Source organism: Vidua macroura, chromosome 2 (assembly GCF_024509145.1).
Source record: "Vidua macroura isolate BioBank_ID:100142 chromosome 2, ASM2450914v1, whole genome shotgun sequence".
Lineage (NCBI taxonomy): Eukaryota > Metazoa > Chordata > Aves > Passeriformes > Viduidae > Vidua > Vidua macroura.
The window spans coordinates 39,005,499-39,031,850 of NC_071572.1; the positions used below are offsets into that span (position 1 = coordinate 39,005,499).

General features: G+C 37.1%; 1 protein-coding gene across 3 annotated transcripts in view; it reads right to left on the reverse strand.

Annotated features, from left to right (window-relative positions):
* Window positions 1–26,352, reverse strand: part of PCCA (propionyl-CoA carboxylase subunit alpha) — a 272,572-nt gene that overhangs the window by 118,472 nt on the left and 127,748 nt on the right. For all 3 annotated transcript variants that reach the window (XR_008441592.1, XM_054004588.1, XM_054004591.1), the window contains 2 exons: window positions 18,407–18,517; window positions 9,539–9,641 (listed from right to left, as the gene is read on the reverse strand). Coding sequence is in view for 2 of the 3 variants with exons in the window: in XM_054004588.1 (XP_053860563.1) it covers window positions 9,539–9,641; window positions 18,407–18,517 (214 nt within the window). In the remaining variant the exon portion in view is untranslated. The remainder of the gene's footprint in view (window positions 1–9,538; window positions 9,642–18,406; window positions 18,518–26,352) is intronic.

The following is a 26,352-nucleotide window of genomic DNA, read 5'->3' on the forward strand; positions in this document are numbered from 1 at the left end:
GGTAATATGCTCTCTGTAAAGAGTTCCCTGGAGGTTAGAAGAACCAATAAATTAACTGTTACCATATGTTTGGCTCCTTTTGGCAAAATTCAGTAACAAAACACTGCCAAACCTCTTTAGGCAAGCAATAACATTTGGTAGCTTATAGCACAACTTGGGAAAATAGAAAACTGGACAGAAAGCTTGGAAAATAATAGAAGAAACTTAATTTCTATCCTTCTATAGTTAGCTACATGCTGTTGGAAGAAAAATTCTAAGTCAACTTTTTCGATCTGATCTATAGCAAACAGCTGTCTTCTCAAGAAACTTACACGCCGGCTAGAGTACACTAATCAAATATTCCACATTTGGTTTTTCTAAACAACAATAGATATGTATGACCTATTTTGAAAACAGGAAGGTTTGCAAAATTAGTATTCTTTAGTGTTAACATGTATATTATCAGTGCTTTCATTATGGGTTTATTTCATTACAAATGAGAAAGTCTGGCTTATTTGCAATGCAATGTTCTTAAGATTTTACTTATCCTAAAATTAAATACTTCCTACCCCTTCCCCCCATATCTTTTATACCTATATAATTGAAACTAGATTGTGACAGATGAAAAGCCTTTAACACTACACCTCTAATTGTACTTAAAGACTGGGTATTTTCAGGACATCTATTACAGACATATTTTTAATACCAACAAAAAAAGTGAGGGCAAACCTGGCTAGTCCTATTCCTTTACCAAGACAGGCAGGACTTGCTCTGTAGCATCAGTTATAGGAAATCTATATTTTTAAAGGTAGGAAAATGCCCATTTTATTTTTGTAATCATCTATGATAACACATTCCTTATTATTCTTATTTCCAATAAAATGGTTATAGCCTGTTCTTCATGCCATGATGGTTGGCATGTAGAGGAAAAACAGATATTTGAAAATCCTATATTTCTTTAATCAACAGCATCATTCCAATAAATTTTAATTTTGATGTATTAAAAAATGCTTGTTATTCAGCTTACAGTTCCACACACATCTGGGAAGCAGTGTGAAGTAGGCTGACACGTAAAGGCCAGACATTTCACTTCTTAAAGTCATGTTATTGCATGGTTAATCCTATATTTGCATTAATTGGATACAAGCACTTACAGGTAAAAATAATCCCAAAATATAGGTCTAAAGATTATAATAACAAGCCTCTGGAAGATTTTACGAGAGGAAAAATATTTTTTACCATCTATGGATGTTTGCCTCATTCAGCCATTTGGGATTTTATTAATAATCTTCTCATTACTGTATTCATCTTCTGATTTCTTATTTTTTATTTTAAGTAAGACAATTTCTGTGAAGACTTCACACTGAAATCAGAGACTTCATTACCCTGCAAAATATATCCACATTTTAAAGTATTTAAGAGGGTTAAACAAAATGCAAACATTTAATGCAACATTAAGCATGTGAAATAAAAACTTGATTGCCTAAAGCAAGCATGCTATGCTGTTACCCTGGTGACAGGTTAAAAAAGGATTGTGAGCTGAATGGCTGTATGATATGAAATTAAAATGTTTCACATTGAACAATCCAAAATGAATTGGGAAAGGTTAGAGCAGAGGAGAGAGAAATCAATTCTCCAATGGCAATGGTGAATGGAAGTGAAGTCTGAATAGGATTTGCCAGTGGGGTGCAACAGCTGCCAAATATCCTGCAGCCAAGGAATTACAATAATACTGATGAAGTGTGCAAGAGCTTTTGGAATCATTGCAGGGAACAGAGAAATACTCCTACAATAATGAGGCTATTCTGTGTCCCATCCCACTTTTGCAGCTGAATCAAAGGGAAAAGAAACGGTTGAAAATTGTAATACTCAACAACAAAGGTATAAATGAATTACCTATCCCTTCAATCAGTATCTTGTATTTAACTACAGCTTCTGTGAACATGAATGAAGTAAGCATGCTAAAGAATGGACAAATCCAGACACATACATGTGAAAGTATGCAGATAATATTGAATGAGAGATTTGCTTCCCATATATTTTGTTGACAACATTTCTACAGCAACAGCATCCAGAATAAGCTGTACATTACACAAACAAACAGCAGGACACAACCAGTGCCTCAAGGAACTACACAACATCAGGTGCTGATTGTCATGCTTATCTCTAATAATCCTGGAAATGAAATATCAGCAAAACTTCTCATGTGAATGCTATTACAGATGTATTTACTGAGCTTAGAGACTCCAGAAGTCAAGAAAAATGCTGCCCTTCCATAAAATTATCCTACACAACTTCATTTCTGCCCCTGGAAACTCCAAATAAAATACACAGAGGAAGACAAAAGCATATCCTAAAAATACCTGTGAAATTACCAGGGACCACATGGCAATTAGCACACACCCTGTCAGTTTTACGGTTTCATGCATACACATTTTACACACAGACAAATATTAAAGAACAGGTTTAGGAGGTGTAAACCTGCATGAGAGGAAATAATCGTTGGGCTTATAGATGGGATCAAAGTAAATTAAATAGAGAGAAGTCTTGTAAAGAGAGGATCTTGCAGAAGAGGTCATAAGCAAAGCACAGATGAGAAAAGGGCCAGATGAACAACTAAAAAAGGAACAGGAATTTGGCAGCACAATAGAAAACATTCACATGTCTGTATTATGCAAATTCAAGTTTCAGCATTAAGTGAACAGTAGCTACAGAAGCTATAAAGCTATTACAGCAGATGCTGTTTTCCCAGAAGACATGGTGAAAATAAAAAATAAACATAGGGACTTAGCCAGGTCCATTTACTTCAGTGAAAGCCTTTCCCACCAGCAATCACCTCAGCAACATGTGGGGATCTTCCCAAGAGATGTTCACTGAGATTCAAACTTTAAGTAATTATTATCTTCATAATGATTTCATAATGGTTAGCAACTCTAAAGGTTGAGAAAGTGTGGACTCCTAAGTGCCTAGAACACATTTTTCCCTACAAATGACAGGGATGACAAGCTATGAAAACTTCCCATGACAGACTGCTCTGTTCCTGGAATAGATGCTTAGCAATCGTATTGAACAATGCCTGTGCTTTCAAACAACCACAGAAATACCTTATATCACCTGTGTTTTCAATCTGATTGCATTAATTTAATCAAATCAAAGAAAAAAAATACTATACATACACTCTGTAGAGTCATAAATGCTACCTTAACATCCCATTCCAACTTTTATATTTTCCACAGAAGTTCATTCCCAACTGGCAAAAAAAAAAAAAAAAAGGGAAAAAAAAAAAAAAGGCATGTTTCATATATTTGCAGCTACTTCTTTTTTTTCTAGCACATATAATCCTCTTTCTGAGATAAGCAACTGAACAACTGAGAAGGGTAAACAATACCAGATTTAAAGACATCTAAAATATTATATAGGGCATCTGGTTTTGCAGTTATTAAGCAAGATTACAAAAAAAAAAAATACAGTAATGACTTACGAGAGGTCAAAAGAACAACATTAGATAACAGCTAGAGAGACAAGAGGGTTACCACAACCAGAAAAGCTCACGATAAACAAGGAATTCACATGAAAAAGAGGAGAACAGGGTCTTAGTGCCTTGTGAGTCTGTGGCAAAAGAAAGGACCACACAGTGAATAATGGTGTGAAGCTGCAGTAGTTACACAAACATACCAAAGACTTTCAAAGGCCTAACAGTAAACCATGGGAAGAATGCTCGACTTGTTGAGCAGGGGACAGAACAGTAAGGATAAGACAGTGTTGTTTTCATGAGCTAAGGATGACTGCATAAGTCCAAAGTGGGGGAATGAAGAAAGCCACAAGTAGGGTGGACTTGATCAACCATACCAGTGAAAACAAAGCAGTTTATCTCTATATAGAAAGTATCTGTAGGACAGAGGGAAGCATACATGCTTAGCTGCACTTGCAATAACTGTTCATGTTAATACTACAGTTGCAGGGAAGAAATAAAAAATAAATTAACATAATACCATTTATATAGTTCAGTAGTGCCTGTGCTGAAAGTAAGAACTCTTTCCCTTTCCAAAAGGCCGGTTCAGATGACTCTAGTGAATTTTCCTGACATCATCTCCCTTCTTTTTAAAATTAATGTAACATAACCTTATTTTGTGGTGCTCCAGCAGTGCAGGAGAGCCAGAAAGCTCTGCTATTGGGCAGCTGACCATCCTTCCATATGGGGAAACCCTAGGCTGGCAAAGAGCTGGCTCTGTCCCAGATTCCAGCAGGGTAATAGGTGCAGTCTCTGTGAGAGCAAGGATGCCTGAGAGGTGTGGAACTCTACTGCTCTCTGAACAGTTCCCTCGCTGCCCTATAAGCAAGCAATGGAAAGGCAAACATCAATATAGCTGTACTGAATCAACCCAGACAGGAACCTAGAATAATTCATTAAACATAAAGCTAAATAAATTGATTTTTGTTCTTGCCGTGCACCAAGCATTTTATGGTCACTGCACTGGACCCCTGCATTTCAGAATATTAAAACAAAAATTTAACCCAGCTATTTCAGAACTTGACAAAAACTTGTTTGCATTTTAACTTTTCACTATACACTTTCCTTCCTGGGAAAATATTATTTTATGCTTAGAAAGCATAGTCCATTTTAGATCTCAAAATACTTCATGCATGTTGATAAACAGATATTTACAAAACCTCAATAGGGCAGCAAAGTATTAAGGCCACTTTGTCTTTTTGTAAACTGAGGCCAAATTCAACTGACTCCTCTAAGGTCCCACAAGAACAGTTTAACTCAAGACTCCCAATCCAGTCTTCTATATTAAACATATAAGCAAGAAAAACCTTTAGTGTTTTGTTTTTTCTTTTTCTTGCTAGCAATTTAAAACATTTTCCAATGTGTTACCATCTTTTTGTATGTAGTATCAGGTAATATGGGCATGCAGCCTCACTGGTTTTTTTCCAAGTCATAAATGATGAAAGGGTAAAACCCATAGAAAAATTAGGAAAATACACTTAGCAGCCAACACAAGCAACACATAGGAAGTGCTGTAGGCAATTGGGTTTAGAAGTATAAACATCACATTAGTAGACCCATGAGATAGCATGATGTAGCCACACCTGGAGAGACACTCTCCTATTCCCCTCCCAACCCACTAATGAAAACAAGTCTGAAGCCAAAATGTGAAGATTCAACTGTACAACATCATTTCTGGTCTCAAAGGCTAACTACATCAAACAGACATAAAATAAGCTGGATTCACTTCAGCCAAAATATGTTTCCACTTGAAACAAGATCAAGTTCTGTCTAGAAGGCCTTGGGGTTTTACTAGATGCTGTAAATCTGTTCAGCAGCTGTGGGTGGCACCAGTTTCACAATAAAGTGGACTATGGAGTAAGTAGGAAAAGTCCTAGGTAAAATAACTAAAAGCTGAACAATGAAACAATCATTAATCATCTATGGCTCTTTCCTGTAGGAAATATGTGCCCCTATTATCTGGATATCACAGTGAAATATTCACATTAGTATGTGGCTCACAAAATACAGAACACTTTCATTAGCAAATCATCTTTAAAAAAATACTTGAAAAAACACCCCAACCAGGAAGAATCCCAAAAAACAAAACCATCCCACATCCAATTTTTCCCAAGAAAATGGGTTCAATAAAAAACAGTTAAACTAAAATTTAAAAAAATACACACACACATAAAATTCTCTAAATACTTGATTGCATCACAAAAGTAAATGCCTATATTCCTATAACTCTGAGCATGCATGGATCTCCAACAGCTGTTCTAGCTAAAGCCTAGGAAGTTAGTTCTAGGAGACTGTTGATGAGGCATGGGGCACTATATAACAACACAGACAGTGGAAACTCTCCTCTGGGTGCTCCACCCAAATCATAACACCATTTATTCGGGCACAGGAAAGGCAAACCAGCCTTGGGCCTGTGACCTGCACTAACCTCACCACCAGCCAACCTACTGCAATGAAAACTGCCACTACAGAGGTCAGGTTGGCTGAAACTAGCTGAAGGAAGTTGGGTGTCAAAGGTGGAAACAGCTTGCTGGTCATCAGAATATGTTTCAGCAAGAATCTTACAGCTGATTATTTAGTCACTCAGGGGACTACAAAATACATATTTTCCAGTCACACCCCAGAAAAAATCAACAGTTATAGTGAAATCTCTCTTATGAGGCTGCTACTAGTTTGACCTGTGGAAAAGAGCTAAGGCTCACCTTTGACTCCCTTTTATGAGCTCGCATCTTCCTCCTTGCTACACATTCCCACTCTTGTAGCTCTTCCAGAATAATTTCACCTGTCAGAAGTAACCTGCTTCTGACAAAGATCTGAAGTAAACTATTATTAGTTTCTATGCTAACATAGGTCATTTTTGCATAACCAGAGTGGAATGCAACTACACACAAAATCACAGCTCCATACCTGGGGAGGAGAAGGAAAGATGGAGGGCAAGGGAGGAGCAGCTTGGAACAAGGTTCTTTAATCTGGCTCAGATGCACTTCATCTGATTACAGTCCTGGTAACCCAGAGAGTGAAAGCTGGAGATTCTGTGAAGAGCTCCAAGCATGGTACTTTCTGTCTATCTGACCAGAATAACAATCCTGATCATGGGCTGAATAAATCATAGGGAAAAATGGAAAATAAAATACCCCCGCAGTTGTGAAAAAAATGCATATTATAAATATGACTCCCAAAACGGAAAAGAAAACAAATTAAGAGCAAAGATAAGCATATAACTCTAGTTTAGCAGAAAACTATCTGTTTGACAGCTGTGACAATTTTAAAAGAAATAATGTATGATTTCAAAATACTGCTCTTCAGTAGTTTTTTGCACAAGACTTGCTCAATTGCTTTCAGTGCAGATGAAAAAAAAATGCTGTCAACATAAATAGTGCCAGAGAGCTGAAATTCCGTAGGCGATGATCAACGTATCAATGTACTTGTCCAAACGTCAAAGATCAGCTTTGGAGCATGCAGTCTGTCTAGTCTGCTCACATCCTCCAACACGGATTTAAAACACACAGACTCCAAATGCCCAATTCTGCCATAGTGAAGATTGCACCCAATATCACAACTGGCCTTTTGTGTTTGTTATAGCATAGGTTCCTATTCTGAACTTTTTGTTTACAACTATTTTTCAAACAGAGCGCAGTCTTATGAATAAAGTTGTGCTTTTTCTCTGGCCACACCCCTACTCATTAAAAAATACACACAATATGGAACACCTTCAAAAACAAGTCAGATGCAGTTTGGTTAAGTTAAGGACATGGTGAAGAATCCTTGATGGGACTATAGTAACTCATATGCTCCACAGTGCTCAGTCCCCTCTAGAGGGAGTCCACTAACTGCTCTAAGGAATGGAGAACAATGTCCAAGACACTGCACAATCCTTCAACCTCATTCTGCCTTTGCTTCTTTCCTTTTTCCTTAGAACAAGCTGTATGATTTTGGGGATAGGGTATCATTATCAGGTTTGGTTTCTTCAGAAGTTACTCACAAGTAAGCATTTTTGCATTAGCTCATCCTTACTTGGCCTCAAACAGGCAGCTTTGCTATCATTAAAGCAAGTAGATCTAACAGTATGTATTGAAACCATGAGACATTCAATAAGAACCACACTCAGCCACCACTTGGAGAAAATGATAAGGCTTGACTTCTGAAGGATTCATAAGTACATGCCATCATGGCAAGAGAAAGTGATTCTTCTGCACTGAAAAGATTTCTTAGCTTCACCATTTAAAATCTGAAAAATCTTACCTTAATCGATTTTTACAGATGTGTGTTTTTTTCATGTGACCAGACTCTGCTGCCTTCTCTTCCCATGATGGAAGAATATCTGTGACTGAGTTTGGCTAGCACTCCAAAAATGAGCTAACTTTTTTCAAAGCAAGAGTGTATTTGTTTCCCTAACACTGCAGAGAAAAGAAATGGGTGACCATGTCTGATTGCTGAATGTCATACTGCATTTACATCTCTGTTATCTCAGTTAAAATAGTCATATGTGTCTTTTCTATTAAGATACACAGACACCTAGTACTAAAAAAGTACTTGCAAAAGAAACAAAACAATAAAAGACTGTCCAAAAAACGGGTTCCTTTCTTTTCTTTTCAGCTAGTTAGAGCATTTTACAGGGAAGAGAAAAAAAAATCACAAATCAGAGCAAAGAATGCAATTGCAGTTTGATCATCACTGCTTAAATTAACAATTCCTATCCTTAAGTACAAAGTAATCCATCACTTCTCTGTAGCAGTACCAGACTACTTAACTTCCTATGCTGGCCAGTAAAAAACTACAACCAAGGCTCCTCCTCATTTTCCCTGATCCATCTTTTTTTAGGTAAGCGTGGTGTTTGAGTGTCTGTTCTTCTCCTTATGCCATTCACTATGGAGGATATAACTTGTGGAAGGAAATAAAAAGGTGCTTTACTTTCCCCTATAGATGCATAAGGCAAGCAATGACCCAGCCCTGCATATGCTATACATTACAAAGCTGTTATGCTTGCCCTAAGTGTCTCTTTCTTTTTCTTTAATACCATATGGTACTAATTATCTTTGTGGGTACAAATAAAAATAAAGACTTCTTGAAACCACATTTGATTTATTCCTGACCACTGAAAAATCAGTAATAGAATACACTGTCAAACCACTGGCATGGAACATGAATAATGTCTGTCCTGCACTAGGACTTCCCTCACATACAAACATATATGCAACTACATTACAAAACATGAGGCAAGGAGAGTTATGCTGAAGTCAGGATTCCCAATGCAACCATTGCTAACACCAACTACACAAGCAAGCTTCATAAATTCAGTTAATTCTAACAGAAGGTCTCAAGGCACTGACAGGGATGGGCCAGAGGACAAGAAAAGCTAGATATCCGAGAGGAAAAAAGCATACCGTTCAAAAAAGCCAAAGCAGTGAATTAGCATTTTGACATGGGCTACTGCAATGGCTGAACAATTAACAGTACTGCCTAGGTTACTGGCAGCTACAATTAAAAAAAAAAAAAAATGGAGGAGTGGGGGAATAAAAGCACAAAAATCCCCATACTTAAAGCAAGGTGTTGACTCTTCCATCAATTACCTTCCACCTTTACAGTCTGAAAGCGTTTTCAAAATTAAGACTTTAAACTATTAAGGTTCTTCATCAAGGTAGCAAATTACTCACACATCTACAATATTTTAAAGCTCTGTAGCTGAATATTCATATTATGCCAAAGTGCTTAGATTGCGTCAAATGGGCACATGGGAAATTTGTGATGCTCAATTTGTGGTTAGTTACTAATGCAGCAACATTTTGCATTAATGAAACTCCTGATGTGCATTAATTACTGGACTGGCTTGTAACATATTTTTGTGCCTATTAGTTTGCTAATACTTAGAATAAAAATAATCATGTATGACTTGTGTGAGTAGGGAAATGTAGGCCACAACTCATTTGAATTTAGAAAAAACAGACTATATTAAGAAACCATGCAGTTTCTCACCAGTTATCCTTGTGCATGAGAAGATGTCATTAATGAAATGCATCAGCACATCTGAATTCCTAGAAATGAACTTACCTTGGAGTCCCTAAAAATCGCTGTGATCTCAGTTGTTCAGCCACGTACAAAGATGCTGCTGTTGCCAGTAGTTGTCTTCTTTCAAGATCTGTCAACTCGTGTCCTAGTTTTCAGAAAGAAGTTTAAAAAAAAATTTGATACCACAGACCAACACAGACACAAAAATTAACAACTACCAGTAAAGACATTGCTGAGCCCTTACACATGAAAGCTACTTTTTTCCCCCTCTAAATTAGGATGAGGCATAGCATAGCAGACGCTCTGAGTTTCAGAGTTTAAATTGCATGTTTTCATACAAATCAGCCCAACTGCTAACACTGGTATCTCTGTTAAAAACAATTTGACAACTGAAAGAAAAGAAACTGAATGATGCTGCAGCAGCTTGTTTTCGTTACTGAAATGTCACTGGTTGACATATTGTGCCTCACGCTGGTAAGGAATCCATCTGTACATTAGAACTTACTCAAAATATAGAACACTCTCAGTACTTTATCTGAGGCAAAGGCTACAGATCTTTCAAACAAAAGGGACAGCACAACAGTATAAACCCAAAAAATAAATGGGGATAAGGCTTCTTGTCAGCTCTGGGTTATTTGGTGTTATTTATGTAATCATTAGTTCACAACTAATGGAGTCAAAGTCATGTTTGACACTTCAGAAGCAGAAAGTAGCTCAAAGCAGTCTATAATCCTAAAGGCAGGCAACCTAGAAAATATCTGGCAAAAAGACACAACCAGGGTGACAGGAAGCAGGTTTTCTCCCAGTCTGGTCTTGCTCCAGAAAGAGAAGGTTAAATAGAGATTAAATTGTCCATTCAACAGGCTAAAAGAATACAGTAACAGAACTCTGCCCTCCCCATCTTTAGGTCAGAAATCACACAACACAGATTTGGTATGAAAAGATGGCAAATAGGTGACCAAGAATGATGTGAGATTCCAGAGAAGGGCCACCAAGATGAGTAGAGAAATGGAGCACCTCTCCTATGAGGAACAGCTAAGAGAACTGGGATTGTTCAGCCTGGAAAAGAGAAGGCTTCAGGGTGACCTAACTGCAGCTGTCCAGTACCTGAAAGGTGCCTGCCAGAAAGATGGAGAGAGAATATTTACAAGAGCCGGTAGTTAAAGGACAAGGACAACTAATTAACATTATTTAATTCAAACAAAAAGAGTTTAGATTAGACATTAGGAAGAAATCCTTTAGTGGTGAGGCACTGGAACAGGTTGTCTGGGCATGAATGCCCCATCCCTGGAAGTGCTAAGGCCAAGATGGATGGAGCACTGAGCAATCTGGTCTAGCGGAAGGTATTCCTGCCCATGGCAGGGGATTGGAGCCAGGTGATTTTTAGGGTCCCTTGAAACCCAAGCCACTCTATAATTCTGTGAGAGAGAACAAAAAGACAAAGTAGTCAGTCTGTAAGGCAGGAAGTTAAAATTGATATAAAACAGGATAAGAACTGCAAAGCTGAATTGTCATGAAGAGGCAAACTTTATCCATGAGAAAGATTTTACACAAGTGAAAGCAAGAGCGTTTCACAGGGAAGAGAGGAGGATTACACAAAGTTAAAGAACTGAAAGACTTTGATGAACTCAGTTACAATACAGCTCTCAAAAAGTGCTTTATGTGTACCTATCACAGCAAATGCCATCATCCAGAAAAAGTACAGATTTTACATGAAAGGATGGGGGAGGAGCTTCAGAAGGCTCTATCTCCCTGAGGAACTCTGCCCAGGGGGACACATTGCTTCCAGTCCTGCAGCAGACAAACAGCTGCACAGATCCCTTCTACACCTCCACCCTCCCATGGCCTCAGTGCTATGTAATGTAAATTCACATTGCCCAGTACTGGTTACTAGCCAGTGACAATTTCTATCAGCAGAATAAAATAAGATTAATGAGATCCTGAAGAAAATCCAGAATGGAGACTGCTGTAAAGGACTGGAGAAGACTCTATAGCAACAAAGCCACAATTTCAAAACAGGATGTCTTCTGCACAGAACCCATTGTTCCACTGGGCATATCAAACAAGGTTAGGTAAAGAGGCTAGTTAAAGTCCACCTCAGAAATGTAATCATGCCACAGTGATGGGAATACATTCATTAAAGTCCAGCTAACAGTACAAAGAAGTTGTCACAGGCCAAAAAATGTAAATTTAAAAATAACAAAACTCAGAAAATCTGCATCAATCTCTTTTAATTTAGTCCGCATTAGCATATTCTGGCTGAATATTGCTGCAAGTTCCTTTGCTCAGTGTTTATTTTTTTTCTGCCTTGAAATGGAAACTGTCTTCACTTCAACAAACACATGCAGAAATACAAATGCTGAAAGGTTTAGAACCTGGCTTCAGAAACAAACTTGATCTTTCCTTTGCCAGTTACTAGAAAAACTGATTGCAAGGCAAAATTCAAAAAGCACTGAACTTTTGTACTATTTGTACATATACACACATATGCGTGTATATATAAGCCTTATGTAATTATACATTGCAATAACATCAATTATCTGGATCTGAAATGTGCCAATTTTCCCATTGCTTACACACAGTGAAGAAACTGAGATCACTTTTTCAAAACACTGAATCTAAAACTGATGATTTGTTTATATGCCCCAGGTAAAGGCACATCAGGAATCTGCCCTAAAGCCTTTGCCTTTCAGTCCCCCTGCCCAACACTCATGACAAGACTGTGTGACCAAACTGCATGTTCTCACCTGCTCCAACACACACTGTTAGAACCAACTTAAATAAAGGAACAAGGTAAAGCTAGAAAGGTCCCAATTCAAAGGTTTTATTGCATGGCCTCCATCTTAGATGAAGTAACTGATTTTGAGCTTGCTGTGCCACAAAAACTACTTTCTTCCTGTATCTTCAATAAAAATCAAACTCCAAACAAAGGTCAATAAGTTGAAACAGGTTAACATTCGCTTCATCACTGCCAACATGAAAAAAATATTTATTCCTTTGTCACTATTTATGCCAGCTGTGGCAAGGAGAAAACCAGTTGTGACGGTAGTATCCAGTGTAGGATTTCTGGGAGAGAATAGAAACTTAACAGGAACATAGCAAAATTAGGTTTTGGTGTCTGGCAATGAACATACAACCCTACCACAGAATGTCCTTAGCATAAGTTTGGAGGCATACCTCAGAAGTTTGATTAAAGGCAGCTTCCTAAGGATGGCAATTTACTTTTATTACACAGGACAGACTGCTGTCAATACTGCCCTGAACTCCAGTCCCATTTCCCTTGCTGTTGGCTTTTGCTCTGCTGCTAGCTCAGATCAATTCTGAACAGTTTTGAAGTCAAACTTACAATTACATTACTATATTTGGAAATACACAAATGTTCCAGATAGTAACACCTTTGTTTTCCATCAAGTATTTCCCTTCAGAAGCTACTCCTCAGGATTTCAGTGGGGTGTCTTGAGGAATAAGTTAATATTCACCATCAATAAAGATGTAACAACACAGTCCTTCACATTCATGATACAGATTGATTTGAAAAGTAACAAAGCTACCTCTGGAGCAGTTGTCCAAGTGCTTCCTTTAAAGAGAGTGAAATGAGTAAGTAGCAAAGGTCCCCCAACTTCCAACATAGGAAGTTACACCATTGCTCCTTCCTGCTCTCATCATTGCAGACTCCTGGCTTACACAGAAACTTCAGCTCCACAATAAAACGTGAAACTGGCAGCTCCCGAGTCTTTCTGTTTAACCTGGGGTAAACTTCTGCATTATCACTGAATTATCAGCTGAATTAGATAAGGCAAATGCAAAACAGGAAGAATGATTATAAAATTAAGTCACAGCTAAAGGGGTGGAAGCAGTGTTGTTCATATTATTTAAAACTAGACTATTATTATACATCTTACATATTAATTATACATCTATTATTACCAAATGGCAGAACCCTGGTCGGAAGGAAGAGAAGAAAAAAAAGTATTTCTCTCTCATTTCCCTGATGTTATGATTGCTTAAATCAATATTATCCCAGTATCCCCCAAGCTGAGTCAAAAAGGTTCATGCAATTACTTTACATAACCAACTTCAAATTAAATTACATAAAGGTCATTTTTCCCATAACAGTCTCATTTGCATTTTGTCCTAGAAATGTGTTTCCTACTATCAATTACAGGGGAAAAAACAAAACAAAACAAACAAACCCTGGTTATGTGTCCCAGTAAGTTACTTAATACTTGAAGAGTGACTGTTTTCTGAGTGGGAAGAATAAAAATTAAAAGCATAATGGGAAAGATTAAAAGTGCAATGCATAATTCAGATCAACACCAATGTAGGCAACATTTACAACATTCCTAGGTTCTGTTTTATCTTAAGTTTTTCCTGTTGGATTTTGAAGTTAGTCATTACAGATGGCACATATACCAAGTAGGCTGAGGCAGAAAACAAAGTTCAATGTTATAAATATTAGATTCCAATGCATAGGAGATTAATTAAATTAGCAGTAAGCACCTCCTATGTTCTACTACTGACAGACAGGGGAAGCTGCATTCTCCCTCCTACTAATGGCAAAAGCCTCCAGACTTAAATTTAAAACTCCTATTTGCAGTCCCAATTCACCTACAAAGCACTTTCACTCAGAATCATGGAATGACTGAGGCTGAAGGGACCTTGAAAGGCCCTGAGTTTATTCAGCATGTCCCCCTCCCCGGAAGCAATCTCAACATTAAGTTCAGAATAGGTTGCTCAGAGATTTGTGCACTGACACCTTTAAAATCCCCAGTTCATGACCCCTGGCTCTTGCTGTGCAGCTGTGCAACTCATTGAAGAGCCTGGCTTCATATGCTTGGGACCCCACTCCGAGGTTCTAGAAGGCTGTCCTTAGGTCCACCCTAAGCTTTCCTGCATTCCAGGCAAAACAAGACTGGTTCTCCCAGCTTCTCCCTACAGGTCATCTGCTCCAACACCATCACCACCATTATGGCTCTTCACTAGACTTACTCATGTTTATTGCCATCTTTCTGACATGCATGAGGGGGTTAAGACTGGACACAGTATTCCAGAGATGGTTTAATAAGTGTTAAGCAGGGTAATCATTTCATCCAACCCACATAATTATGATAAACACAATATATCTAAAAGCCTTCACCTCATACAGAATCTCTGGAGACAATATGCCATTTCAGAAGAGAAGTGTTTCCTCTTTATTCCTTTATGTATTAGAAATATAAAGAAATTCTGTTCTTCCTCTCCATTCAGATGAGGTAAACATGCTAGAAGAGGGAAAGTAAATTATTCCTTTTCTTTTTTTTTTCTCATGCATTTTGGGATGACTTCTGTGATAATCTCTTGGAAAATGCCCATCTTTCATTGGCACAGGATGTATCTCCCAAAGAGAGTGACTGATTTCAGACATCCTTTAATAACCAGAAAGAGTGGAACACAAAGAAGAAGAAAATCTCAATATTTAAATAAAAAACTAGGAAAATATAAACTGTGAAACAGACTGAACCACAATGACTAATCCCATTAACAGGGTACTAACCTAAAGATCCCTTATCTTTTGTCCAAGACACTTCTTGGATCTTTGTGAAAACAGAGATACACTGTCTGTTCCTATAAAATAGGGATAATACACAGTAAATTTCCTTCTCATCAGGCAGACTAGAAAGTACAGAGGCTCCAGGTTGTTTGGAGGCTGTAGAAGACCAGTGCATCTGACTCCTGCATGCTTGGCAGACATTTTATTCTGTAAGCAAAATGCTTGGAGGCCACTCTAAGACAGGTGCCACCTGACCTGATCAGTGTTCCTGCACCCACGCTCAGATCCACACCTCCCAAAACACACATGGGTGCTCAGAGAAACAACCCACTCCAGCTCACCTACTGCCAAGCCAGCATTCCAGCCAGCCATCCCTCATATGGAGGGCATGACAGCAGCTGCTTTCCCACACTAATCATACTCTGCACAAGGTTACTTTCAGCACAGCTAGTATTTTAAAATAACTTGCAATAAACAAACCACTTCTGGTAGTCAATGTTTACTTAAAGATGGGAAGAAAGAGTTAAACTCTAATTATGAAAATTACTAAATATGCCTATTCTACATGTAATTTGAAGACAGCATCACCTAGGTTAATAGAAAAGTAGCCAATATACATCTAGTAATTCATTTTTTCTTAACTTAAAGGTCTTCTAATAAAGGATTATAATGGAACTCATAAAAATCAGACTGGAAAACAAAGAATACCTTCACTCTTAAGAATCAATATTTATACTTGAAGAAAAATGCACTTACAAAATGGGCCAGTACTTCATGCAGTCACCAGAGAGAACACAGCTGAGATTCATTACTTATCACCAGTGTAGATCACTACAACTGTAGTGGCAATTGTGCAGGTTACAAAAGAAACACAATGGATTGTGCTTGAACATTAATATTACACACATCTCTATTGAAATGTTTTTATTCCTTAAGTTTCCGAAGTTTAAAACACTTCTAGTATGGATTCCTACTGTTAACAGCAGCACACAATTTTACGTATTTCCAGATCTGTGTTGGCTACACATTGCTCTAATTTTTCAGATTGTCACAGTGCTTTTTTTACAGCTATTCATCTTCTATAAGCAATTGTAAGATATATGAAGCTACTTAATTTTCAAATCTTCCTAGCAAATTTATTCTGGGTATTTATATTAAAAAGTTAATTTAAGTGATTAAAGAAATTACATATACATTAATTTTTGTCTTTGCTTCTCTTGTTGAGCTTCTACTTGTCATCTGCCCACCATCCTTGCATGCCTTCAACAGTTCCCATTTGAGACCTTGGATTTGTAGAAATATTTTTTACTGGGTACTTAAAAAATTATCCTCAAGTTCAAGTCATCAATTTTTTTTAAGCGTGAGGGATTTGATCCAGTGCAAGCTACATCATTAAAAGGGATCTCAGTTTCTTTGGTGAGCTTTTAATCACTACTCACAAGTAACTATTCTTGAACTGAAGTTCAATGCCATCATGTATTTCTTTATCTGTAATTAAGAAGGCTAATGTGTGCTTGTGTTAGATACGTGGAAGGAGATGAGCACGACTTTTCATACAGCAGGAAAAAAGACTAGGAATTTCACACATGCCAATCATTAGTTTCTATTATGAAGTATCACAGTATCTGTTCTTGTGTCTTCTGGTGTCCAGAACAAAAGCATATCTTCAAGAATCTGTCAATACAATATTGCTGCTTGATTTATGTTTTTATTGTTCCCAGTTATGTGCCAGGGGAGGCGACCTTCTCACAATATGGTACTGGGATTCTAACACCTTGCTTCCTTGCCTTCCTCCTCCATTCCCAGTCTGCCAGTCACTTTGCACATCTGCTGAAGTTCACCAGATTCCTTCAAGAGCTAAGTCAACCCTGGAACTTATAAAAAAATTACCCCAACAAAAGCAGCAACAGTAAAAAATTGCAAGTTTCATGGTGGTTTAGAGATCTGGATCTACTCAGGAAAATGACTGAATAGTCCCAGAAACATTGGAGAGACAAGACAGGAGATTCTTTATTCAAATTTCAGGGAAGGGAGGAGGAAGACAATGAGCAGCACCAAGCCTTCAAGAGCAGATGAGCAGAGTACCCTGGAATTTCTGCTGGATGAAAGCCAACTGAGTTACCCAAAGATTAGCTAAGTACCCCCTAGCAAAAACAACAAAGGAACTTTTCAGCTCAAAGCACCACAAGCCCACTGCCACTCAAGGTGGCTAACACCTGTTCCTGTAGTCTCAGTCAGGAGCCAGGAACAAGCAGGATGCATTAATCCCACATGTAGGACTGTATCACACACAGAGTTGTCAATTACATCATGATATCAAGTAGTTCTGGTGCAAAGAATAGTCATCCACACACTCACACACTGAGTCCTGAGGTAAGAAAAATCTGTTCTGCTCCTTAATGAGACTAGAATTTGGCAAGGTGCCAGTCATGTCCAGTGACTGCCAATCTGGCAGTGCTGCCTCCAAAGTGAGATGAGGATTCTGCCACATTGGATTAATGATGAATGGGGGAAAAGGAATCTCCGCAGGATTCATGAAGAACCCATGAATGATGAACTATAAATACTGTCTTTTTTTTAATAAGAAAGATGTTCTGCCTGGTGAATGCCAGCTGAGGTGAGAGACCTATATGGAAGAACTGAGTCTCTGATCACACAGGTCAAGAAAGCATCTACAGCAGATTGGTTAAGAGAGAAGACAAGCTTTTAAAACCTGATCCTTGTGAAAGGAAACCAATCTATTTGTTTTCTCACATTTTTCTAGAAACAATTGGTAAGCATTTTTGAAATTTAGTAGTTTGAGAGGCTGTAAAGAAATAATTGCATTTGTGTTTATGTTAACCTAGTGTATGAGTTAACAATTTCAAAATGATGCCCATTACTGTGTGTAATGAGTATTAAGACCAGGGTACTGAAATGCTCTGAGAAAATGCCAGATCCTCCAGAGAAGCCTACAGAGAAAACATAGGGTGCCAAAGGGCAATTCTAAAGGTGATTCACCAACTTCATGAAGAAGCAACAGTGCTGAGTGAAAACTTATCCAACTATAGTTAACAGTAGAAGTAATGAAGCACGATAGAATAGCAGAATTGAATTGATGTTTATATTACATATTTCATATGACCCATAAATGTTTTTTCTTGACTTTGGGTCTGTTTCATTTACTACTTTATCACTAGAAGTATGTATTTTGCCTTCTTGAAAATAAAAAAGTTGACTATTCAAACTTTATGCATTATTTAAAAACTCTAGTTGTGTGGATGCACAGATACATTTGAAGAAAAAATAAAGACTCGGGAGCATGTCAGCCTAAAAATATAAAGGAGCAATAATCAAAACAACACCACTTAAGAAAAGAAACATTTCCAAATGGAACAAACCTTTAAAACCATCAGGATAGACTTCAGGAAGGAATTTAGTGCTGATGTCTCCCTGAACAAAGCGTGGATGGACGATCACTTCTCGCAGTAAAGAAATATTGTGAGCTACACCTGAAAACAAAAAACAAATCAATACAAAATCAGGTCATATTAATCACAAATTTCAGGTAATATTAATCACAAATGCAGATTTACCACTTTTATTTCGCTCCTGCCCCAAGACCCTTTTAAACACTCAGTTTAATTATACAGTAAACAATCTAAATTGTCACCTCATCAAGCCCAATTCAAACACCTAGTTAAGGACAGCAAGCACAACCAAGAGACCTTTGGTTCAGTTCTAGAAGATGTAGGCAAGACCAGAGCCATCTCCTTGGAAATAAATTAGTCATGACAGTAAATATTAGTTCAATTCCACTGAACCCTGAATGGAAAATATGCACCATGTTACACCCCAATCACAGTAATGAAATACAGTAAAAACTTTTACCACTTAACGTATCATTTTACACCATTTTTATCATTTGTAATGCATAAGAGACTCCTGTGTAACTTAAAAAACAAAGAAATGTATTGCTTCCTCCACATGTACTTTCATCCAGCCTTGCCTGGTCAATTCTTTTGTTGAATACCCTGGTTCCCCTTTAGCACCACTCTGTGACTCTGTTAGGCATATAGCCCACAAAAATTATTTACTTTATTTTAAAATTACTTATCATAGAAGCTTTAGAGACACCTTTATCCTTTAATTTCTTTGAATATTATGCAACTTCATATTTTCTGCATTTCTTCAACTATTTCTTATTCTACTCCTCAGCTTGTGTCCTCCATCTCCTAAAGGATTCTATTTTTAATTTAATAACTTCTGTGTAACTAAGGTAGTGACTTAATGCTAAACTGCACTTTGCCTGAATACTCACAGTTTAGCACTGAATATGATGGTCACTAAAAGTCATTTCATTGAGATATTAAATACAAGAAAGTACTTAGAGAAGGTGGGAGAGAAAATGTGGTACAAAAAAAAAATCCTTGAGAAAAAAATGTCTAGATCATTTAAATTATCTTCTCCTTACTGCAAACAATTTTCAAAAAGAAGGTATTCTCTCTTTTGAGAGTAGCATACAGGTCATCTCTGGAAAGTTTAAGATTACAGGTCAGAAAACCACCATCTTTATCTCCATTCTCTTCTCAATTTTAGAAAGAGATCAAACAAATTCTGATAAGCCAGAAGAGTTCCATCTTAATGACTACATACAATAACACTGGCTCATAAACATTAACATTTCTTAAGAAAAGCTGAATAGACATGCAGTTCACAAGCATTACAGGTGTTGATTTATTCCAGGTATGGATAAATGAGGAGCTACTATAGGAAAGAGTTTATCCAACCTCAGCTGTGCACATTCTCACCCCTCTGGAAATACAAAGGAATCAGATTTTTTCATCATTGTCAGAGGAACAGGTAACTCCAAATCACATTGCATTTGCCATATCACATTAACTTTGGCTCTAACTGCACACCATTAAGTATAAAATGCAGAACACTTCACAAAACAACAAAAATTTTTATGGCAAAAATTTGTCTGTGCATCCACATCTCTTGCAAAGCACAAAATTCTGTACTTCACATGTTTACTCACAAGTTATTATGATTGTGGTGATATGATCACAATTGGAGATTACATGACTCAATTATTTGCACATTTTTCTAATAGCTCTAGCTTAAAATAATATTGAAAAAGAATTAATTGAAAACTCAGGTATTTCAGCTGTAAATTAGGTTATTTGGATTTTTTCCCTTGTTGAGATCTCACCAAAGCACAGACACTAGCATTACAGAGCATGCAAATTGCTGAGGCTACAGGAGATTCTTTTGCACTCCTTTTTCTTTTGTGTTTTTCCAGTTTAGAAGCATGAACAATATCCTTGTTATTTTATATGCAGACCAGTTCAAACACTTTCAAAGCTTTCTTCCCCTACTAGTCTGCTGCTGGTGTGAATTTTCAAGCTCTCTGTGTGGCCGTCACTGAAACCACTTTAAACACAACGAGTCAGACTCAGTCTCATTGAATCATGAAGTCACAGCTTTAGAGACTTGTTCATGAGCCATTAAATAGCACATGACACAAGCAGTTCAATGATGACATGACAGAAATTTGTCCATTTGATTAAAAGAAGATCCTTGCTGCCTGCAACCTAAATAATTGCTCACAGACCCTGATTTCATAAACACTGAATGAAAGTCATACTGCATCTCCACTAAACAAAATAATTTAAAATCCTACACTAAATGACCTTAACTTGGAAACAAATAGTGTCTGTCTTTGGCTGCTACAAACTCCCCCCAAAATTTCCAGTTTGAATAGTAAGTATTGAAATATCCCAGAGACTTCATCTATTACAAAATCAAGAAAAGAAGGAGTCCTTCAATGCTGCCCAACTTTGAATGCAGGATTTAAACATGCTACAACGTGTAACCAGATCATCTCACATTTTTCTTTTGTAAACTGCTATAAGATCCCTGGTGAGGTGATGGCTGATGACAGATGACAGAGCTTGGTGTCTCAACTGACTGCCCCAAAAGACCTAAAATCAAAAAAATACTATGAGTATTCTTGATTATTTCTAACTCATCTGCATCTGAAAAATATGAGGTTTCTGCAATGTCTTAAGCTCCAAAATTCCTTTAATAAGTTCAAAAGAGCAGACAAGCTTGAGAAGCAATATAAAATGCATTTTACATACACGACTTAAAAGTTTAATAAACATGCTTCCCTTTAAAGTATCATGAAAGGCTATCTCCATCAGTCCCCATGATCATTATGTGAGCAATGACTGCATGGTTGATCTGCTTCTCAAGACTGAGTTGATACTTTTAGTGATGTACCAAATCATATGGCTTTAAAAAAAATTTTCAGTGTAATCCTTCAGAAGTCTACAAGTTTCAGATTTGCAATTTAGTGTGACCTCTGTCAAAGTTCATAAGGTCTCCATCTGTGTGTGAGTAACTACTAGGCTACAGAAATATGGACCCCTAGAGCAGCTTGCTCCTGACTACCTGCTGCTTCCAAAACACTGGCCAGACATTAGCCTCACACTCTCACAGGATCAAACAGAGGCTAACAGGCAGTGCTTATTTCATGCAAAGTTAGACACTAAACTGAAGTATATTGTATTTATATTGCAGTGGTTTTCAGAGAATTTTTCTTTTTCTTGACCAGCTCTGTAGACTGCCAGGAACAAAATCACATTTGTTAGCCTGACAAGCCATGACATTTTCAACAAACAAAATCCTAAACTATATAAATTTATTTCTCCTCCAGAAACAAAGTTTCACTTCAGCTTCATGATTTTTACATTGTTAAGGCTGATGCAGAACTGTAGTTACAGTTATATTCTTCTTTCATTTAAGTCAAAATGTAATAAAATATAATAATCACTGGTTTTGTACCTCTAATTTTCATTTTGCTAGGCTTTAGTTTTTATACAATATTACATCATCAGCTTATTGGGTTTCTATTTTTACACACTATTTTCCAGAATATATTTGTAAAAGAAAGCAGACTAGCATTTAAATCATGGAGAGCTAATGAAATTTTTAAAAACTACATATTCATATGTTTTATATCGAACACAAATTGCTGATGTTCCATTAATTTTCCAGTTAAATTATCATTATTGTCTAATGAATACAGGAACACACTAAATAATCACACTGTTCACCAGAGCTTATAAGCAACACCCTCATTAAAAAAAAATTAAATTATAATCAGAAGAAATTACTCCCCATACTGCCTGCCTTTATCTTGCCTCCATCCCTTCTTCATTCTCTGCCTTAAAAACTCTGCTACACCAGACTTTTCGTTAACTTCACTATATACTGTAGGCTAACTCCAACCCTGTCCTTGCAAAAAACCCCAAAGACAACAATAAAATGCATTTTATAGAAAACAATTTTATAACAGGTTTATGAAGAGGCTATCACACCACATTTTTACTCACTAAAAATCAGAACTTGGAATGCCAAGGCACAAAATCATAGGCAATGTTTTCACTATAAATATTTACTGACACTAAACATATTCAGTGTTGATTAGCCTTTTTACAGTATTAAGCTTCTGTCATCTTGATGCCTGCAAACACAAATCTGCATTTATCCATGTAAACTTAATTGGAGTCCTACATGCCCCTGTGTAGATAAGCAGTTGAATAGACTTAACTTGCTGATAATTTCAAATGGTGCTAAGTGGAACAGAAAGAACTTTATCTGCACACTTACTGACTGCAAAACCAACATGTGGAGCACAGAACTAGAAGTTTCTCTTTTTAACAAGCCAGCAAAGCTAAACTATCACCCAACAATTTAAAGGCTGAATAAGTGTGATGAAGCTTAGGAGGTATCTCAGTTATTTCTCTAAAGAAAATATTAAAAAATATTAACTAAGCACAGCACTGAGCATTATGAAACACTGATTACGCTACTGTTCACTTAAGGATATTATTGGATTTGCACAGACTAAGAAAACAGCACTTTTCAACACATGAACTTTCCAAGTTCACAATTACCACCCAGCAAGCCTCCATGTTAGTAATTACAAAAGTTTTCATAATCTTCCCTAAAACCCTCAACATTCAACTGCTTAACTGTCTTTCAAAGCTTGCGTTTTGCTACAACTCATTTCAGAGCTGGCTATCCATGTACCAAGTCCCATCCCAAAAGCAAGGAAAAATGGGCTTTTTAGGTTTTAATTTTAATACACAAACATCCACATAAAATTCTCACATGGGATCACTACACCACTGACCCTTGGAGTTGAACACGTATTCCAATTAAAAAGAATAATTCTTTCCGATACAAAAGTCTGGAGCTTGCTGAACTGACACACCAGGATAAAGGGGGAGAAGAAGGGAGGTAAAAGGAGATAATATATGGTAATATCATACAAAAAAATCGTAAACACAGATTTTTGTAACTGTGTGTAGTTCTGAAGTTCTTAGTAAGAGGAACATTATTTACACTGTTAACAAATACAAATGAACAACTGAATCAGTAGAATAATTGGAAGTAGAAGTTAAGCAGGCTTTGTCAAGAAAAGGGAAAGAAAATAAATGGGCATTCTTTCACCATCCTCTCCTTAGATATCCTTTTACTCTAAAGATAGGGAATACAACACTAGGACAACTTTCCTAGTGAAATATCTAGAGAAATAATAACATTAGTTTGTTGTTTTTCACTGCCCCAGTCCAGTTCTTCCTCCTTAATAAAAGGGAGAGAAAAAAACCCATACAAGCAAAAAACTTATCTGGCAAAAAAAAAAAAAAAAAAAAAAAAAAAAAAAAAAAGTACCTTATTTTAATTTCCCCTTGTGCACCAATAACACTGCCTTCCTCTTTTACCTGATCAGCCTGTACTTCAATTGCCCTTCCCTCCTCCTTCTCCACAGGACACTCGTAATCTGTAACCCTTTCTAAACTACATCCCACAACATTTTGCTGACAAGCTCCCATTCCCACTCCCTCCCTTGTGACTGGCTTAAGAAAAAGAGAGACCAGGAGCAGCATCTGAGTTCCAAGCTGATGCTACTAAGTATTCTGAAATGGTCCTTTCTAGTAATTTTGAACTAAGTTTGTTTCCTTCCCTTCTCCAGTTTTGGTTTCCACATCAATACACTGGGGAATCTGCAAGGGGTGAGAACACAAATACTCTTGAAGTACCCATCTGTTACCTCTGCTAGGCAAAAGTTGTATGACCTGTTGAAGCATTTTTTTAAAGCATAGCCAAAAAAACAAAACCTCATTTCATTTTTTAAGAGCAGACTGCTTTTGCAAGCAAACAGGTTTTTTACACAAAAGATTGTTTCACTTCCAATACCAGTGAGAGCATTTGCAGGGGCTCAGAATACAGGAAAGTCTAAAACTTACATGTATACTGCCATTGAGAAGTATCTTCTAAATTAAAACAAAATAATTCAGTAATTTATGGTGTTTGGATCTAAATTAAAGTTTATTGTGAAAAGCTTTGTACCCAAAATTAATTTATTTGAAATAAATGATAAAATACTAAAATGGAAGTTGGGTGTTTTTTCTTGTGCTCTAGGATGATCCTGCTTGAGCAGAAAGGTTGAACCACATCATCCACTGTGACCCCTTCCAATCTTACTCATTCTGTGATTCTTGGAAAGCCAACGCCTTCTCACAACACTAAGTACAGCTCTCCTTTTTTTCCCCCACAATTAGTGTGTTTGCAGCTGCAAAAGCTCAAGTCAAGTTTCTGCTGCCACTATTCTGGCAGGTCTCCACTCAGAGTTAACTTCTACATTTCTCTTCCCCTCAAACGTTTAACACTTTGCTGTTTTCTATTTTATGTTTGCTCTTTCACCTCATGCTGGAAAATTCCCCCACCCCCAGCTAGTAGCCTCCTTTATTCTCTCCTCATTTCTACTCCTTCTTGCTCTATCTGCTGCTTACTCTTTTCCTCAGCAGCTCCTTCAACTCCTCTTTCTGCCTAATGGTCTAATACATTCTTCTCTACACAGAGCAAGAAGGATCTCAACAGAGAAGGGTTGACTTTATACAAAGACTTAAACTTCATGTTATTACTTTACTTTTGAATGCTCAGGGAAGATAAAAACCAAAGAGAGGTCAAAGGAAAGATTACAGAAATCTGCACTCAAGGATATGAGTTATCTGTCCAATCAGACCTTCTAGTGAATTGATAATGTGTTCTACTTGATGCATAAATATAACCATTTCTTTTATTTAAAAAGATAAAAATAACTTTCATACACAAACTTTCCCAAATTTCATACTGGGATTTATACATGCTTTCTAATGAACAGATTATCCAGCACCAGAAATGACAAAAGCATATTAAAACTTTAGAAAAACCAAGAAAGCAAGCACACCACACCATGTTTACACACACAGGATATACACTGAAAGGCATTCTTTCAATACCCTATTTCTGTTGTTCAAATTAAACCCCCCAAAATAAACAAAACAAAAAGTTTCTGAAAAAAGTACCATAAGAGACAGAGATGAACTACTAATAACAGTGTAAATCATGCCCCTTCTCAATGAGCAACAGTGCCTCACTGCTTGACTGGAATCTTGAACTTTTCACTATTCACAAATTTTCCAGTAATCACTGCACAAAACAAGAAGTGCCTCTTCTTGAGAGAAATCTGAGTTGGACCCTCAACTTTAATCACCCCTTGAATTATACTGCAAGACTGAGATAAAAATGCTACCTAATTAGACCCTTCGCCATTCCGGAGTCTCAGCTGAGATTTGAATTCAGATCAGTTCTCAGTGGAGAAGTCAGTTCCTGTTAGAATAATTTAGACTGTAAAGAACCTCAAGAGATCATTTAATCTAATCCACAACTCAAAGAAATGCTACCCTAGACTTTCATCTGCTCCCATTACCAACAATGGAGATATTACACAGGAAAAAAGATTGAGATTACATTCCCACGATCACATTGACTCTATCTTGACTCAACCTTGAGTTAGTCATACTTCTTAGCATCTACCAATGAACAGACTGCAGAATTTCTTTCTTCACTGTGTACAAACTGTCGTCCGCCCAAACTGTAATAAAATATTAATGCATCAGGCATTTTCAGAGCACAGCATTGTTGCAAATATCCTTATTTGCTTAATTCTCTATTTTTAATGAAGATACTGCTATTACAGGCACTATATAATGCAGCCTTGGTTGCTTTAGGCATTACTTACTCAAATTTTGCTTGTCTGCTTTCTTTCCAAGCATTAGACTACTTGTAAAATTTCATTATTTTAATTCCCTTCATGATCTTATCAGGCAGATTTAACTGGGAAGGACAGCTGAATCATGAATTCAAGGCCAGGTAGTATCCAGTCCAAGAAAACAAGTCAATAAAGACTTGTCCGGGGACTCGTTCCCTGTAAATGGAATAGAGTTAA